Below are 17,848 nucleotides of genomic sequence, written 5' to 3' on the forward strand. Positions count from 1 at the left end.
ATTTATGTTGATATATGGCAGAAACCAACACAATATTGTAAAGCAATTATCCTTCAATTAAAATAAATTTTAAAAAATGTAAAGAACCTCAAGTATAAAGAGACAACCTCTGACCATGCCCATACTGAATTTTGTCTTTTCCTGCTTAGAGTAGGAGTCTTTGACACTTTTCTTCCCAGAGCGGTGTCTGTGGACTCTCCAGTAGCAAACTCTGGGCAAGATTTCACAGCTACGTTAATAGCACTTCAGCTCATCTTTTAGAACACAACCTGTCACTTGTCACTTTCAGGGGGAAGCCTCTGAGGCTGTGCCTACACTTCACCGAAATGTAAGGGGATATAGCCTGCTCTTTGATTCAGCCTCACGAGGACATCATTACATCACCCTTCCTCTGAGCTCTTGTCTCAGTTCTGCATCTCTGATTTCTGATTATGGACTGGATTTTAGGCCCTTCAGATGCACAGCAGGGCACTGCTGCCTGTTTCCTGTGGTATCTTTGGAGGTATAACTTCCAGTGGCAGCTATTTCTACAATAATCTCACCAAACTGGTCTTTACAGATTTTTAAAAATTGAGATGTAATTCACATGCTTTTAAATTCACTGTTTCAATGTGTACAATTCAGCAGTACTTAGTATATTCACCTAGTCATGCAAACATCACCACTATCCAATTTCAGAACACACTCATCACCCCAAAGAAACTCTGTATCTGTTAGCAGTCACTCCCCACACGCTTATCCAGGCAACCACTAGCTCACTTTCTATCTCTATGGATTTGCTTATTCTAGACATTTTTATGTCAATGGAATCATACAAGATGTGGTCTTTTTGTGTCTGGTTTCCTTCATGAACATAACCTTTTCAAAGTTCATCCATGATTTAGCATGAATCAGTACTTCATTCCTTTTTTATGGCTGAATACTATTCTAACCTACAGATAGATACACCAGATCGTCACAGATTTTGATGTGAGATTAGTCTATAAATTCAATAACTGAGACACAGACCATGAACCCTGACACTCTTCCACAGCTACTAAAAACCTCAATCCCAGCCACATCACATGATTTCCTCCTCCCCTCCACCCTCAACCCAAAATGCGAGCACTGAGGGGTCCCTGTGGTTTGGGCAGCCGACCCTTGGTGGTCTGCAGGAGCAGCCCACTGGGAAAGGCAGCAGTCTGCTCCAGTCGACTTTGTGCAGAGATCCTGGCCCCCTCAGTGCCCAGCCCCCATCCTGTACATTTACAAAGAGCTCTCACTGGTGAAGCCCTACACTGGTGGATTTGAGAGCCATGGGCTCGTAATCAAGCATCCCCGCTCAGTTCTCTCCAGGTTTCTCTTTTTAATATGGAAAGCTCTGTAGCCTCCACTCTTCTTCCCTTCCTCCCAGTCCAGTCTCTTCTCATTCAACATTTATTCATTACCTTGATTAACTCTGTGCCAGACACAGAGTTAGACACTGGGATGGTGCCCTCCATGGGGCTCCCAGCTGGCTGGGGAGACAGTCGGGCCTAGGATGCAATGAACACGCCGAGTGCTTGGTCTTATGGGTGGACAGGAGATAGCACAAGAGGAAGTGTTCGCGCTCGCCCAGAGAGGTCAGGGAAGGCTTTGCAGAGGCGGTGACATTTGAGCTGAGTCCTGAGGAAGAGCAAGTTCTCTGAGACGATATGCCAGTTGGTGAAGAGGGTGTTCCAAGGAGACAGGACATGAAGTACCAAGTATCGAGGCTGGAAAGAGCAGAACGTGCTCGGGGGAGATACAAGGAATTGGGGCACCGCTGTGGAAAGGGTGGAGGCGGTGGGCAAGTGCAGAGAGCAGGCTGCTGGAACACCAGCCTTCTAAGCCACCGTAAGGACTTTAGACCTTGCCTCAGGATTGAGAGGAGCCGTGGAAGGATGTTAATCAGGGCAATGACGTGTTTTTTTTTTTTTTTTTTTTTTTAATAGGCTCTAACTCAAATCCCCACAGACATAAGAAAGTCCAGCTTTCTGTGACTCAGCAGAAATTTCCCACTGGGGCTGGGCCTCCTCGAGGCTGGGATCAGTTGATTTTTCAGGCTTGTGTTACCGGGCACTGGATCTCCATGCCAACCCACTTTCCTTCTAGTTGGCTTCCTATACTGAAGGGGCTGGAAAATTAAAGACTACAATCCCCAGACTGTCTCAAAGCTGGAGTTCCAGGTAGGACCTAGGCTCTGCCTCTTAGCTGTATGCAAGAGATCTGAAAGGTGTTCGTGAGGCAGAGACCACCCTCTGCAGCTCCTGTCCCTTCTGCTGTCAGAGGCGGTTGGGAGGAGGGGGCATCTTTTCTTTTTCTGTTTAGTCAGCACAGATCTGGGAGACATGGAGTAGCTTTGGGGCCAATGGTCGTAGTGAGTTTCCCAAACCCCATCCTCCTGAGTGTGGCTTCCCGGACTGATGAGCCTCCCCAGGGGTGCCCCTAGAATCATTCCTGTAGGCCTATCCTAGAGCTCTTCCAACCATTTTTGTGACCTCACTGCCTGTATCTAAGCACTTTCTGTTCAAAATACGGTGTCCTCTCTGTGCCTAGGGAGTGGATCAGCAGCTTCTGCCTGGACAGGGCCTCAGCCGATGCTGGGTAAGCCAAGACTTCTCTGTGAGGTCTGGGAAATCATAGGATGTGCTCAGCTTCCATGAAGGGAGGAGGCTCTGCCTCCCACCAAGTTTCCTAAGTGGGAGAGTGTGTTCCCCAACCACAGAAAGAGCTTCAGATGCTGGGTTGTCAACAAGAATGACAAAGATCTCCAGTTATGAATAAAAAAAACCCTTTATTCAGTATTTTCCCCCAAGATTAGCAATGTGCCATGGCAGCGGTCTTTTATCTGAGAGGACATGATACAAAATAGCAAAAAGCTCAGGTTCTGCAGGAAGCACATAGGTTCTCCAACCCCTGGCGCCTGGCACACATTTTCTCTCCATCTTCGTGTGCCCGGGAAGGGAGGAAGCAAGGGCCCAGCTCAGCTCTGTCTCTGCAGAAAACGCAGGCCCACCTTCTTGTTGGGAACCAGAACGATGCGAGCCACACTCGTCACCTCCCCCGTCTCAGGGGCCAGGACAATCTCATACTGCTGGATCAGCTGGGAGGTAAAAGGCACAGGGGCGCTTAGAGTCTGTGGCCTCCATCCACCGCCCTCCTCGGCATGCCCCCACCTGTGCCTCCCTCCCCCATCAGCCCCCCTAGCCCACACACCCCTCCAGTCTCTCCCCACTCACCCTTGTCAGCAGCAGCTGCATCTCCAGCTCTGCAATCCTGCGGCCCAGGCAAGCCCGAACCCCATAGCCAAAGGGTACAGAGCCAAACGGATGCTGGGTTTTGAGGGCATCAGGCTGGTTCCTCCTCAGCCAACGCTGGGGCTGGAAGCTGTCAGGCTCAGGGTAGATGTCAGGGTCCCGGGAAACCACGTAGTGGCAGAGCACAAACTGGGTCTGCACATACAGGTTGGGGGGCGCATCACCACAGGTCTGTGAGGTCTCCCCGGGAACCCTGGCTCTCCAGCCCCACTCACATTCTTGGGAAAGAGGAAGCCACCAACTTCAATTTCCTTGTCCACCACAACCCGGGAGTTCACAGGGACCACAGGATAAAGACTGCAGGGAAAAGAAAGTACAGGTCTGCCTCTGGATCCAAGGAGGGTCAGAGTGGCCACCCTCCTGGCCACACCCCTCTGGTCCCCCAGTCCCCCTCTTCCCATCTCATCTCTGACCCCGGCCACAGTCCCTCAGCCCCCACTTGCCACTCCTCTCTGAGCTCCCCTCCACACACAGACCCTTGTTCCCGGGGACAGTATCCTACCGCAGGGTCTCCTTAAGCACAGCTTTGAGCAGGGGCATGCGGGCCAAGTCCTTGTGCTGGGGCACCTGCCCAGCGGGCACCACGCCCACCACCTCCTTATGCAAGGCTGCCTGGATCTCTGGGTTCTTTGAAAGATGGTACAGGGCCCACGTCAGCGTGTTGGATGTCTGGGAAGTACAGTAAGAGATGAAGTGAGCAGGGATTTCTAGGGAAGAGGCTCAGTTAGATGGTGGCAAACACCATGCATGTTTGCAAAATGTGGGAGAGAAATTAAATTGCTTCAAGTATGGCAGGTCTTCCCTAAGGGCTCAGATGGTAAAATATCTGCCAGCAATGCAGGGGACCCAGGCTCAATCCCTGGGTCGGGAAGACCCCCGGAGAAGGCAATGGCACCCCATTCCAGCATTCTTTCCTGGAGAATCCCATGGACAGAGGAGCCTGGTGGGCTACAGTCCACGGGGTCGCAAATAGTCAGAGATGACTGAGCGACTAACATTTTTACACAGCGGGATTAGACTCCAGGGTTTATAGGACCCTCTCTCCAATGCTCAGTGTGGCTTCACGCAGGATAAGGACCGATATGATAGAGAATCACACTGTAACAGCATAGGAGACTAACGGAGAAACCCAACAGGACAAAAGCACACGAAAGAGGCCCTACTAACAAGGTGCTATGGGCAACCTCTTCCACTCTCTGCTTAGATGACAGCGTGAAGGAGGAGATTAGGTGTGAGATGAAACTTCCCAGCTGTCAGAGAGGCTCCAGGGAGTGAGCGAATCCCTCACACTCTTGGAACCACTCCTCGGCCACCTCCGCGAGGTTGAACGACCCCCATTTTCCTTCCAGCTCTAAATCCACATTACAGAAAGAGAAGCAGGTACCTGGAGGGACGAAGGTCAGGCTCAGGTGGAGGATAGTGGGGAACAGGCCCAGGATGAGAGCTGGGAGGCCCTGGCCTCCGTGCCCGCCCCTCTCACGCACCGTGTCTACTCCAGCCAAGAGCAGCTCGGGCAGGCTGCCCTCAGCCTCACGAGGACTGAGCTGTCCACTGGTCAGCAGGAAGTGCAGATAACCAGATATCTGGGTCTTCTCTGGATTCCCTGTCTTCAGCTGGGCCTCTATCTCCTCCAATTTCTGATCAATCAGCTTCTTTCCTACAGGGACAATGGAGAACCGGGAGGATGCAGTCAAAAGCCATGCTCTCCAAGTACTGAGGGAGAAAGTCCTGGGAGAGAGTACTGGGGGCTGTTACTACACTGACCCTCGGACCCATGCCCCCACTTCTTCCCCTGGACTCCTCACCAAAAGAGAAGATGGTGTTCCAGCCATCCAGGTAACGCTTCCAGAAGGGCAGCAGGGGACGAGTCCACTTGGGCAGGAAGGTGGCAAAGAGAGAGTTGTGGAACATGAGCCCGACAGATCTGACGAAGGTCTCGGTGTCCTTGGGGATGGAGCGCTCCAGGCAGCCAATACGTTTCTCAAAGAGGATGTAGGAAATAGCTGGAGGTGCATGGGGGCCATCATCAAGGGAGAGTACAGCCTACCCCTGACCCACGCCACCCGGCCCCTCTCCCCACCAGAGTACCTTCCAAGGCAAAGAAGTAGAATTGGTGAGCAATGTCAGGCACGTGGTCCCCGGAGGCGCTCTCCGCCCGCCGCTGTTTCAGTTGAGCCATGAAGTCACTGATCACCTCATTCAGCGCATCCGTGTAGAGCGCAGCCTCGGCTGGCTTCAGCATCCGCTGGTTCAGAGTCTGGCGCAACCGGTACCACTGCTCTCCCATCCTGCAGACGATGGAAGAGTGACATCAATGTCAGTATCTGGTGGGGACTGGATTAGGTGATATCTTCCCACCCTGAGACCCTTATAGAGTTAAGGAAAATCTCAGACTCCTAGACCTAGAATTATGGAATCACAAACTCTCAAATGACAGAATCTTCAAATCACAAAACTTCAGAATTTCACTAACAGCATAAAGGAAGTAGTTGGTGGGCATCTGAACCAACCTGTGCCCTGCTAAGTCGCTTCAGTTGTATCCGACTCTTTGCGACCCTATGGTCTATAGCCAGCCAGGCTCCTCCAGTCCAAGGGATTCTCCAGACAAGAATACTGGAGTGGGTTGCCATGTCCTCCTCCAGGGGATCTTCCAGACCCAGGGGTTGACCCCCGTCTCTTACGTCTCCTGCATTGGCAGGCGGGTTCTTTACCACTAGTGCCACCTGGGAAGCCCTCTGAACCAATCTGCCTAGGGTCAAATCATAGGTCAGATGATGTCGGCTGAGTGACCTTAGGCAAGTGACTCAACTCCTCTGTGCCTCAGTTTCCCTTCTGTAAAATGGGAATAACAAGAGCGCCTATCTTAGTAGGATAATTATCATGCTTAGATTTGTGCCTGGCAAATGGGTGAATACTTAATGAATGTTGACTGTGATTATCTTAGTATGACACAACTCTATAATCTTCTGTATGTGAAATGAGCTATGAAGCTACAGTGGCTCTGGTCCCTCTGTGTCGAGGATGAGGGATAAAAGAAGAGCAACTGAGGGTTCTTGAGGTGCTCAGAGGACCTTTGTGCTCTGTTAGGCTCAAGGCGCCAAGGACATGGAGAGAGCTATCTGTCTGATGCTCCAGGTCCTCTTGCCACAGCCATGCAGTAGGCAGTTGGGTCCTCACCCTGGTTAGACAGGGATGCTCATGTGGATGGACACACACTTCCCATTCAAGGGGCTTAATGTTCAGGGGCTACTCCCATCTTCAGCGGTCCCCCCAACCTGTTACCTTTCCTAAGCAAGCTGGGTACAGGTCAATTTTTAAAAAGCTAGATGTGGGGTAATAAGTACAATATGGCACAATTTTAAGAGGAAGAGAGGAAACCCTATATAACTACATGCATATCTGTATGTTCACAGAGAAGAATATAGGGCTTCCCAGGTGGCGGTAGTGGGAAAGAACCCACCTGCCAATGCTGGTAGATGTAAGAGATGCACGTTTGGTCCCTGGGTTGGGAAGATCCCCTGGAGCAGGGCATAGCAACCCACTCCAGTATTCTTGCCTGGAAAATTCCATGGATGGAGGAACCTGGAGGGCTACAGTCCAGGGATTACAAAGAGTTGGGCACAACTTAGTGACTAAACAACAACAACAAGATAAGAATATACACCAAATTGTCAGGATTACTTAGGAGGATGAGACGGGACCAAGGGGTAGGGAGACAATATTTTATTACTGGAATTTTTACAATAAATATTACTTTTGAATTTTAAAAACTCATAAGGTCTTTAGAAAAGAAAAACATTTACAAGTATTAAGGCAAGAATCAGGTTTTTTATTTTGAACTGTTGGGCTTCCCTGGTGGCTCAGACAGTAAAGAATCTGCCTGCAATGTGGGAGACCTGGGTCTGATCCCTGGTTTGGAAGATCCCCTGGAGAAGGGCATGCTCCAGTGTTCTTGCTTGGAGAATCCCCATGGACAGAAGTGCCTGGCGGGCTACCACCCATGGGGTTGCAAAAAGTTGGACATGACTGTGTGACTAAGCACTACACAGCATTGTAAGCCAACTATACTTCAATAAATTTGAAAAATATATTTTTACTTAAATGAACCTTAAAAAACAAACTAAACAAATAAATAAATGAACTTCAAACCCTAGGAGTTTTCTTTCTTATATTGGTGTGTGTGCTAAGTCACTTCAGTCATGTCCAACTCTTTACGGCCCCATGGACTGAGCCCACGAGGCTCCTCTGTCCATGGGATTCTCCAGGCAAGAATACTAGAGTGGGTTGCCATGCCCTCCTCCAGGAATCATCCCGACCCAGGGATTGAACACGCATCTCTTAGGTCTCCTACATTGGAAGGTAGGTTCTTTACACTAGCAATATCTTATGTTGGGGAAAACTGCAAAAACGTAAACTAAAAGTGTTGCTAGAAAAGAAAACCAGAACAGACCTACTTATTGGAACTTCAGGTTTTGGGTGCTTCTCCAAGAGTAAAACTCTCCCAACAATAGGAATAGATTTGCAGAACTTAAATGAGAACCTTTCTGTGATTGTTAAAATATTTCTTGGGGAAAAGATGCTTCAGAAAATGAGGTTTTAAATATATATATATATGTTAAAACAAAAAAGTCTCATAGGTTAGCAAAATAGCTTTTAAATACATATATTGTATAACATATTTAGGAAACTGGCTTTAGAGGAAATGGGTATAATAGATCACAAAGGGGTATATATATATACATGTTTAGCTCCAGTTCTAAATCTGAACCATCAAGTCCAGTGATGGCCTGACCTGGTGAAAAACTGAGACCCAAATCTTTTATTATTATTATTATCGATTTATAATTGACATATAACATTATATTGGTTTCAATATAATGATTTTACATCTGAATACATTGCAAAATGATCACCATAATAAGACAAGAATGTGGGAGAAGAAGTAGACGACAGAGAATGAGATGGTTGGACGGGATCACCAACTGATGGACATGAGTTTGAGTAAGCTCCGGGAGTTGGTGATGGACAGGGGAGCCGGGCGTGCTGCAGTCCATGGGGTCACAGAGTCTGACACGACTGAGCGACTGAACTGAACTGATCATCTGTCACCATAAAAAATAAACTTCAAAGATTTACTCTCTTGGCAAGATTTGGGTCCCAAATATTGTACAGCATCCTTGAGACCCAAATCTTGCCCTCAAGGTCAGATATCAGGCTAAACAGCTCTTAAAGAACATTCTCTATTCTCTTCTCAGAACTTAGAAAAAAGGACCCAGGAATTAAGTTCTGAAGCCACCCACCTATGAAGGAACCAGGAAAAGAGAAAGTTAAGAAATGACGGAATAAATATACAGGCATCAAAGGCATAGAAAATGAACCTTCCAACCAGCCTGTTCCTTTCCAAACATGTCAAGGCAGTAAGTCCTTGCATTCCAGAATCAGAGATATCTATGTCACCACTCACTGTGTCACTTCTGGCAAGTAGTGCAAAAACCAAACCCTTCTAGGCCTGTTTATTTGTAAAATGGGGATTAATAATACTATCTACTTCATGGCCTTGTTGTGAGGTTAGAATGAAATAATAAATGTAAAGAGACTCGCCTGATGCCTGGCATGTCACAAACACTTAGTTATTATCAGTGTTGTTGCTATTACTTCAACCACCTGGATCAACTTTAATCCCTTAAAAAAATGACTTTAAAAATGTGGATGTCAGACAGCTAGGGAAAATAAAAAGCCATTCATTGTTTTGGAAGCTCTTTTAACACACTATAGCAAAAAGAAGCGTGTAATATATCCAATTACAAGTTGTGGCACTGGGAATGGTTTATCACCAATGATTCTCAGTTATTTACCTTAATTGGTATTTGAATATATAATACACTCAGCTCATCTTTCAATGTGTCACTGCCAAAATAATCTTAACTTTTTTAGGTATGACTTTGAGGCTAAAACCTACACGTATCTCTGTGCTGAGAGCATCCATGAAAGTTATAACCAACAACAAGCATATAATACATAACTTTGAAAATATTCTTAAAATTAAATTGAGCCCTCCCAACTAATATGGTGCTGCTGTTAATTTTTTTCAACTATAAGTAAATATGTCCCAGTACGATTTGAGTTAGTATATTTTCAACCATAATACAGAATCATGGAGCTTGAAAGGTCTGAAAGATACCTTGGAGATACTGTAATTCAAGCTTCCCATTTTATACATAAGAAACATAAGCCCAAGGAGGGTATATTATTCATTTGTTCATAGTTATAGGATACATTAGTGGAAAAGCCAATGAATGGTACACGGGCTTCAGTCCAGCCCAACCACCGCTTTCTAGACACACAGGCTTTTTTCTAGACTCAGGCTCAGAGGACACAGGGAGATCCTACTCTGCCCATTATCCTCTGGCTGCCAAGTGTCACTGTTCCTGGGCCTGGCCCTCTGGGGCCCTCTTCCAGTCCCTCTGGCCCCAGCTCACGTGGTGAAGGGCCCATAGGACAGGCCTTGCTGGTCCCGGTGCTCCTTCCACAGTTTCATGTCGTCCCGTACTGGGTACTTGCCCTCTTGGCGCATCACTTGCTCCAGGAGTGGGGCACTGGCCAGGTTCACGTGCATCTGCGGCCCTACTCGGTTTATCCATATTGGGCCGTACTTGGCCTTGTTCAGCACCTGTGGGGTTCAACCAAAGCTGAGTCATCATGGCCGAGGCAAGCAGGCACTTCCTGGGGAGGAGAAACAGGACAGAGGAAATGTCCGATGGCCACACCAGAGCAGGTGGGCTGGGCAAAACTCACTGTGTGGGAGGCAGTGCGGGGATGGACCAGTGGTCTTGAAGGGAGAACACTGGGAAAAACAGTTACACAGGAGTTACAAAGTATTGAGAGCAATGAGTAGCTGGCAGAACTGGGGGAACTGAGATCTTAGAAGAAAGGAATTTTGGAAAAATGAGATACCTGGTAAACTAGAGTATGCTGAGGTATGGATATTGGGGGTCCAGGGTTTTAGGGAAACTGAGCCCTTAGTGCCGTGTAGTAGAATGTCTATGGCCCCTTCATATGTGTGTGCTCAGCTGCTCAGTCACGTCTGACTCTTTGCAGCCCCATGGACTGTAGCCTGCCAGGCTTCTCTGTCCAGGGGGTTTCCCAGGCAAGAATAGTGGAGCAGGTTGCCATTTCCCACTCCAGGGGATCTCCCCAACCCAGGGATCCAACCTGAATTTCTTGTACCTCCTGTCATACAAGGCATTTAAATTTCCTGCAGTTTGCTTCCAATGAGCAGATAAGCATCTCGTGTAACCAGTAAGAAAAAAGAAACACAATTAGAAATGCCAGGAAAAATAAGAAGCTGAATGAGAAAATCAAGTTGTAAGTATGAAGTAAACTATGTGGTATGAATTTTTTTAATAAAAAATTTTATTAGCTGTGTTAAGGAAAGTAATTCTCTATTTTATTTTAGAATTTCTAAAGCATTTGAGAGTTGAGACACATAACATCTATGAAATTGACATAGCAATGAATGATGTTTTTATAGTTGTTGAAAATAAGGGAGAAAATAATATGTTTTGGCAGGGGGAGGTAAAACTTAAAAAAAATCCAGAAATACTAAGATTAAATTTATTAGCTAAATTACACCTATAAACTGAAATAAAATGAAACATAGTGGTTTCCCAAGTACACTTCTTTCATAATCTGTTACTGAATATGTTTTAAGAGGATCAGATGTGTTCCAATATCAAAATTAGTCCAAAGGGTTTCTATAAAAGAAACATTATAATTATGGAGACAAGGGTCTTCCCTGGTGGTCCAGTGGTTAGGAATCTGCCTTTCAATGAAGAGGACGCGGGTTTGATCTCTGGTTGGCAACTAAGATCCCACATTCCACAGGGCAATTGAGCCCACTTGCCGCCACTACCAAGCTGTGTGCCACAGCTAGAGAGAAGCCAGCCCACCGTACTGAAAGATACCACAGAGAACCTTCATGCCACAGCTGGGACCTGACAGAGCCAAAAATAAAATAAATAAACATTTTTTTTAATTATAGAGAAGAGATCTATTATGCAAATTATAGAACTCATAGTCCCTAGAATCATCAATTTTACTGGGTCTTACTGTTGACATTAAATACTAGGTTCTTATCTGAAGTTTGATTTCTTTTCCTTCTGTTAAGTTCAAGTAAAACGACATGTAGTGTTTTTATATAATGATGCAAACAATGCTTATTTCTGAGTCATGGTTTATAGATATACTTTCTTCTTTATACTGTGATTTGTTTTTCAAGGATTATACCTTCATCTTGGAATCAGAAAAAAATCATATTTTAAAGGACTAGATCAATAAGCTTGGGCACCACTTCTTGCCTGGAATCCAAAGCTCCTGGCACCACTTCCTGGCTATTGGTTTGGAATTTTCTGGGACATTTTCCCCCATGCCTAGGCATCGCTTTCTTCCCTCTTCCTTCATACTCCTCTTCTCAGTTAGTTTACTCGGTGGAACTTAACAAGGATCTATTTTAGTAAGAACTTATTTTAGAAAGACACCAGAATACTTGCTGAGAGATGTGTGCTATGTCTGTGAGCCTACCATTAAGCCGTAACCTGAACCAGTTAGAGAGCCCCAGCGTTCTCAGATAGGTCCTATCTAAATGCCCCTTTGCAGACCAGAGTCCCCTGGGGATCATCTTCCAGGATGAATGGGAGGGCTAGCCTCTGCCAGGTGAAATTCCAAAGATGGACAGTATTAAATTTATCTAATACTCATTTATTGAGCTCATATCCTGTTCCTCCTATACTGATCTAGGGGCTGGGGATACTGCTGTGACCTACTCTTTTACAGTTTATTTACATTCTAAGGCATAAGTCACATAGTTAAGGATTGGATTACTTATAAATGGTTCCTTAATATTTTTTAAAGATTTTTTTTATGTGAACTATTTAAAAAGTCTTTATTGAATTTGTTACAATACCGCTTGTATTTTATGTATTGATTTTTTGCCCGAGGTGCTTGCAGGATCTTGGTTCCCAGAACAGGGACCAAACTCAAATCCTCTGCATTGGAACGTGAAGTCTTAATCACTGGACCACCAAGGAAGTTCATTTCCCAAATTATTTTGTAGATGTGTGTTTCTTTAACTAAATTGAAAGTTTTCAAGGGCAGGACCATGTTGTACTTCCTTATACCTCCCCTACTGCTAAACACACTGATAAACACATTACAGGCACTCAGTAAATATTTAGCAGTTGCCAACGAATCAAGTGGAAGAATAAAAAGCTGCAGATAAAACAGAGTTTATGAGACAGAGTCAGAAAGGAAGCAGGGGAGAGGATACATAGGACACTGGTAACAAGGGCTCCACTGGGGCAGGCATTAATTTTAAAAAGCCTAGAAGGATAATCAGAAAAGGAAATTAAGAGAATAATTCTAATAGCTAATTACAATAGCATCTTTTATGGACTGAATGTTTGCATTTCTCCAAAACTCATGGGTTGAAGCCCCAACCCTCAGTGTGTATTTAGAGAAGAGACATCTAAGAAAGTAAGATTAAATAAGACTGGGGCCCTGATGCAGTAGGATGAGTAAGTATCCTCCTAAGAAGAGACATCAGAGAGTTCTCTGTGTGTGTGAACATACACATACACACACCAAGCAAAGACCATTTAAGTACACAGGGAGAAGGTAGCTGTCTGCAAACCAGAAAAACTGTTACCAAACGCAAGTCTGTGTGCCCAATGCACAAAGAGGCCAAAAAATACCAAAACATCAGAATTTGGAGCAGAGAAATCCTTACTGCAGGGCCATGCAAGGAGATAAGTGAGTGGCTCAGGCCTTAAAAACCCTGAATTTCCTGAAAGCTTTCAGCAAAGCCCTTTTATAAGAAAGATGAAGGAGAAGGAGGGGCATGGTTGTGCATGTATGCTTAGTTGCTCAGTCGTGTCCAACTCTTTGCAACCCTATGGACCATAGCCTGCCAGGCTCCTGTGTCCATGGAATTCTCCAGGCAAGAATACTGGAGTAGCTTGCCACGTCCTCCTCCAGGGGGTCTCCCCGACCCAGGAATTGAACTACACATCTCTTATATCTCCGGCATTGGTAGGCTGGTTCTTTACCATTAGCGCCACCTGGGAAGCCCAGGGCATGGTTTAGTTGTTGCAAATTTCTTGATGTCCAAAAAAAAAAAATTTCTTGGTGTCAGATCCTTTGTTCTTGAGGTCAGATCACAGTCAGGTCACCATGTACCTATAAACCTCCACCAAAACAAATATTATTCTCTATTCTGAGGAAAAACAGGCAAGGTCCCATGGCTCAACTTTCACCCTCTCAGATCCAGGCCCTGGCTAACAGGAGGGGGTCCCTGTGTGGGCTCATTACCCTGTTCAGCAGCATTCATCTAGTACCCAGTCTGGGTCCTCCCGCCAGTGCCCACCCCTGGCCGAAGAGGCGGTTCTCAGCTGATGGTGCCTTCAGGGCCAGGTTCCCAGGCTCAGCCCAGCTGTCATCACTGAGGGAGCCAGGCGCCCAGGACCGAGCTGGCCCTCAGGCTTTTCACATAACTGGAGACAATCATTTATATAGAATCAATAGGAATACATGTTGTAGCAAATACCAACCAGCTCACAAGAATCGCCCTTCTTTGAAAATAGCCCCAACCACAAAGACGGACCTGAAGTAGTGACGTGAAATGTCCTTTTAACTTAACCCTGACCTCTGGTCACCTCCTAGGAGTAGATAACCAATCTAAGCTGTACCTATTTTTGAAACTTGAAAGGAGAGCCTGAAGTTGGATGAAGGTGACTTTAATGGCAGTGTCCATATATTCCAGTTGCTGAGGCCTCCATGGACTGTGACCCATGAATACTGCCACTGCCATTAGGTTGCAGAGGCGGGGATGGGGGAGAGGTTCACTGCTGCCTTGAAGCCTGGGCCCAGCCAGAGGGCGGCCCTTGCAAAGACTCAAGAGCTCTTCAGGACATAGCCCCAGCCTTCAGCCTGTCCCTGGGCCTCTCTAGATCACCCCACCAGCCCCAAGGCCTGAGGGCCTGGAGTGCCCCAGGAAGAAGGCCACGATCCACCTCTTACTGTACCCTTTACTACAAGGACCACAGTGAGGTCCACTGTTGGTAGAGAGGGACCTCAAACCACTGTGCTAAGGGTGTCACACTAACAGTCTCCAGCTAATGGGCATGTGCCCACTCTACCCCTGTTAGAAAAAGACTCTCACCAGAAATCAACTCTGCTGGCACCTTATCTTGTACTTTCAGCCTTCAGAACTGTGAAAAAATTAATTTTTGTTGTTTAAGACACCCAGGTTGTGGTATTTTGTTACAGCAGCCAGATTAAACTAATATATAACATCCAAAAGAATAAAATTACTAATAATAAATTTAACCAAGGAGGTAAAACACTTGTACACTGAAGACTACAAAACACTGCTGAAAGAAATTAAAGGCCTAAATAAATGGAAAGATATCCTGTGTTCACAGATTGGGAAACTTAATACTGTTAAAATGGCACTGCTCCCCAAAGTGACCTACAGATTCAACGCAATCTCCATTAAAATTTTCATGGGCTTTTCTCAGAAACCAATCCTCAAATTCATATGAAATTGCAAGAGCCCTAAATACCTGAAACAACATTTAAAAAGAAAAGATGGAAGACTCATACTTTCTGATTTTAAAACTTACTACAAAACTACAGTAATCAAAACAGTTTGGTAATAGCATAATGATACACATATAGACCCATGGACTAGAATCAAGAGTATCCAGAAAAAACCTAAATATCTATGGTCAGTTCATTTTTGACAAGCGTGCCCAGATCATTCAGGGGGAAAAGAACAATCTCATCAATAAATGGTGTTAGGACAAATGGATAACCAAGTGCAAAAGAGTGAAGTTGGACTCCCACCTTACTTCATATACAAAAATTAACTCAAAATGGATCAAAACTCTAAATAAAAGAGCTAAAACTATAAAACTCTCAGAATAAAACACAGTGGTAAATCATCATTATCTTGGATTTAGCAATGGATTCTTAGATTTGAACAGTAACGTATGAGCAATAAAAGGAAAAAAATAGAAAAGTTGGACTTCATAAAAATTAAAAACTTTTGCACATCAAAGGACATTATCAAGAATGTGAATAAACAATTTACAGAATGAGAGAAAATATTGGCAAGTCATATATCTGATAAGGGTTTAATACCCAGAATATACAAACAACTCTTTAAAACTCAACAAGAAGACAATCCAATTTTCAAAGGATGAATGCACTTGACATTTCTCCAAAGAAGATACACAAATAACCAATAAACACACAAAGAGATGTTCAACATCACTGATCATTAAGGAATGAAAATCAAAACCATAAAAAGGAAGCATTTTATATCCACTTGTTGTTTATTCACTAAGTTGTATGTGACTCTTTTATGACCCCATGAACTGTAGCCCACCAGGTTCTTCTGTCCAAGGGATTTACCAAGCAAGAATACCAGAGTGGGTTGCCATTTCTTTCTCCAGGGGTTATATCCCCTAGAATGACTTAAATCCAAAAAACTGAATATAACAAGTTGTTGGCAGGCAGGTGGAGAAATTGAAGCCCTTGTACATTGCTGATGGTAAAATAGAAATAGTGCAGCTGCTGTAGAAAACCATTTGGCAAGTTCCCAAAAAATCAAACATCAAGTATTACCATATGATCCAGCAATTCCATTTCTAGGTATATACTCCAGAGAAATGAAAATATATACCACACAGAGACTTGTACAGGAATGTTTATAGCAGGATTACTTATAGTCATCAAAAGGTGGAAACAATCTAAAAGTCATCAGCTGATGAATGGATAAGCAAATTGTGGGATATACATACAATGGAATAGTATTCAGCCATAAAAAGAAGCAAAGTACGGAAGTACAATACAAGCTAAAACTTGGATGAAATTTGAAAACATATGCTAACTGAAAGAAGCTGAGACAAAAGGTATCATATTGTATGATTCCATTTATATATGTGAAAAGGCAAATCCATAAAGATGGAAAGCAGATTAATGTTTACTAAAGGGTGGCATGAAGGGGAATGGGGAGTGACTAATGACAGAGTCTCTTTCTAGGCTATCAAAACTTGAAAAAGTTATGAAACTAGAGAGAGGCAGTAGTTTTATAACATTAAGAATACACTAAATGCTGCTGAATTGTGCACTTTAAAATGGTTTGTTGTTTTATACTTTGTGAATTTCCCCTAAGAAAAAGCCTAGAAGTTTGTGATACTTAAAACCTCCAGAGGCTCAGAAAGGGCCCTGCTGAGATTTCCCCTCAGCAAAGAGAGAACTGAAAGCGAGTGAGGGGTGTTCCCCTGAGTTGGCTCTTCTGTGGTTCCAAGACTTCCTCTCTTGTGAATCAAGAAGAAGAAAGGACCAGACCAACCTTTCCTTTGCCTTGCCAGCTACTTATATAGGATTAAAGATTAGGTTTTAAGGGGTGTTTGCTCATCTGTTTATTTGCTCTGGGAAGAAGACACTGGCAGAGTCTTTCTTTTAGAAATGGGAATGCCCCCTATTGCACAAAACTGTTGCCCTTATAACTTTTCTGGAGGATGATTTGGCAGCTAATACATATCAGAGGCCTGGATGAAATCTTTTACTGCACCAATTCCATTTTAGAACTTATTTTAAGGAGCTAATTCAGGATGTGCATGATATTTAGTGATAGACATATTTACCAAACCTTTATACATTTAAAAATCTAAACATATAACAGTAAGCTTCAGTATATTCTCATGTAGCCACAATGCAATACCCATTAAAAATTATTACTCAAGTGACAGTAAAAGATATTCATATTTCAGTAAAGGGCAGGTTATAAAAGTGAGTATATGGTATGCTTTCATTCAAAAAGTACATACGTGGATGATGCATGGGGAAAGTGCGGAAGTCTATTCACCAAGGACAAACAAGCAGGATTAAAGCCTACTTACCTTGAAGACTATGTGTATATTTATGCATTCATTACACAAATGCTTTTTAAAAAATTCTATTTATTTATTTTTGGCTGTGCTGGGTCTTCATTGCTGTGTGGGCTTTTCTCTAGTTGCAGCAAGCAGGGGCTACTCTCTAGTTGCAGCATGCAGGCTTCTATTGTGGTGGCTTCTTTTGTTGCAATGCACAAGAAGGCTCTAGGGCACAGGCTCAATAGTTGTGGCACATGGGCTTAGTTACTCTGCAGCATGTGAGATTTTCCTGAACCAGGGACTGAATCCATGTCTCCTGCATTAACAGGTGGATTCTTTTCCACTGAGTCACCAGGGAAGCCCACAAATGCTTATTAACACCTATGTGTGCCAGACACTTAATATGTACAGGGTATTGAGATGGAAGATTTGGATTTTCTTTGTTTTGTGTCTTTATATTTTCTGATTTCTCTACAATAAATAGAGAAATTTATCAGGTATTACTTCTGCAAATTACTTCAACTAAGTCGAAATGATATTCTTTTAAATGTGTTATGTAATCACAAATAATCAGTAGGCAACTCATATTTACTT

At 44.3% G+C, this 17,848-nt stretch overlaps 1 protein-coding gene across 1 annotated transcript in view; it reads right to left on the reverse strand.

Moving 5' to 3' along the window:
- Nucleotides 1-2,774: 2,774 nt before the first annotated feature.
- The window catches only part of LOC122426554 (sterol 26-hydroxylase, mitochondrial), a 39,199-nt gene continuing 24,125 nt past the window's right edge, over nt 2,775-17,848 (reverse strand). The window contains exons 2-9 of the mRNA XM_043445558.1: nt 9,797-9,987; nt 5,406-5,605; nt 5,123-5,320; nt 4,802-4,974; nt 3,820-3,986; nt 3,533-3,614; nt 3,240-3,452; nt 2,775-3,103 (exon numbers count right to left, since the gene is read on the reverse strand). Coding sequence (XP_043301493.1) covers nt 2,984-3,103; nt 3,240-3,452; nt 3,533-3,614; nt 3,820-3,986; nt 4,802-4,974; nt 5,123-5,320; nt 5,406-5,605; nt 9,797-9,987 — 1,344 coding nt within the window. The 3' untranslated portion in view covers nt 2,775-2,983. The remainder of the gene's footprint in view (nt 3,104-3,239; nt 3,453-3,532; nt 3,615-3,819; nt 3,987-4,801; nt 4,975-5,122; nt 5,321-5,405; nt 5,606-9,796; nt 9,988-17,848) is intronic.

The sequence above is a fragment of the Cervus canadensis genome, chromosome 24 (assembly GCF_019320065.1).
Source record: "Cervus canadensis isolate Bull #8, Minnesota chromosome 24, ASM1932006v1, whole genome shotgun sequence".
Classification (NCBI taxonomy): Eukaryota; Metazoa; Chordata; class Mammalia; order Artiodactyla; family Cervidae; genus Cervus; species Cervus canadensis.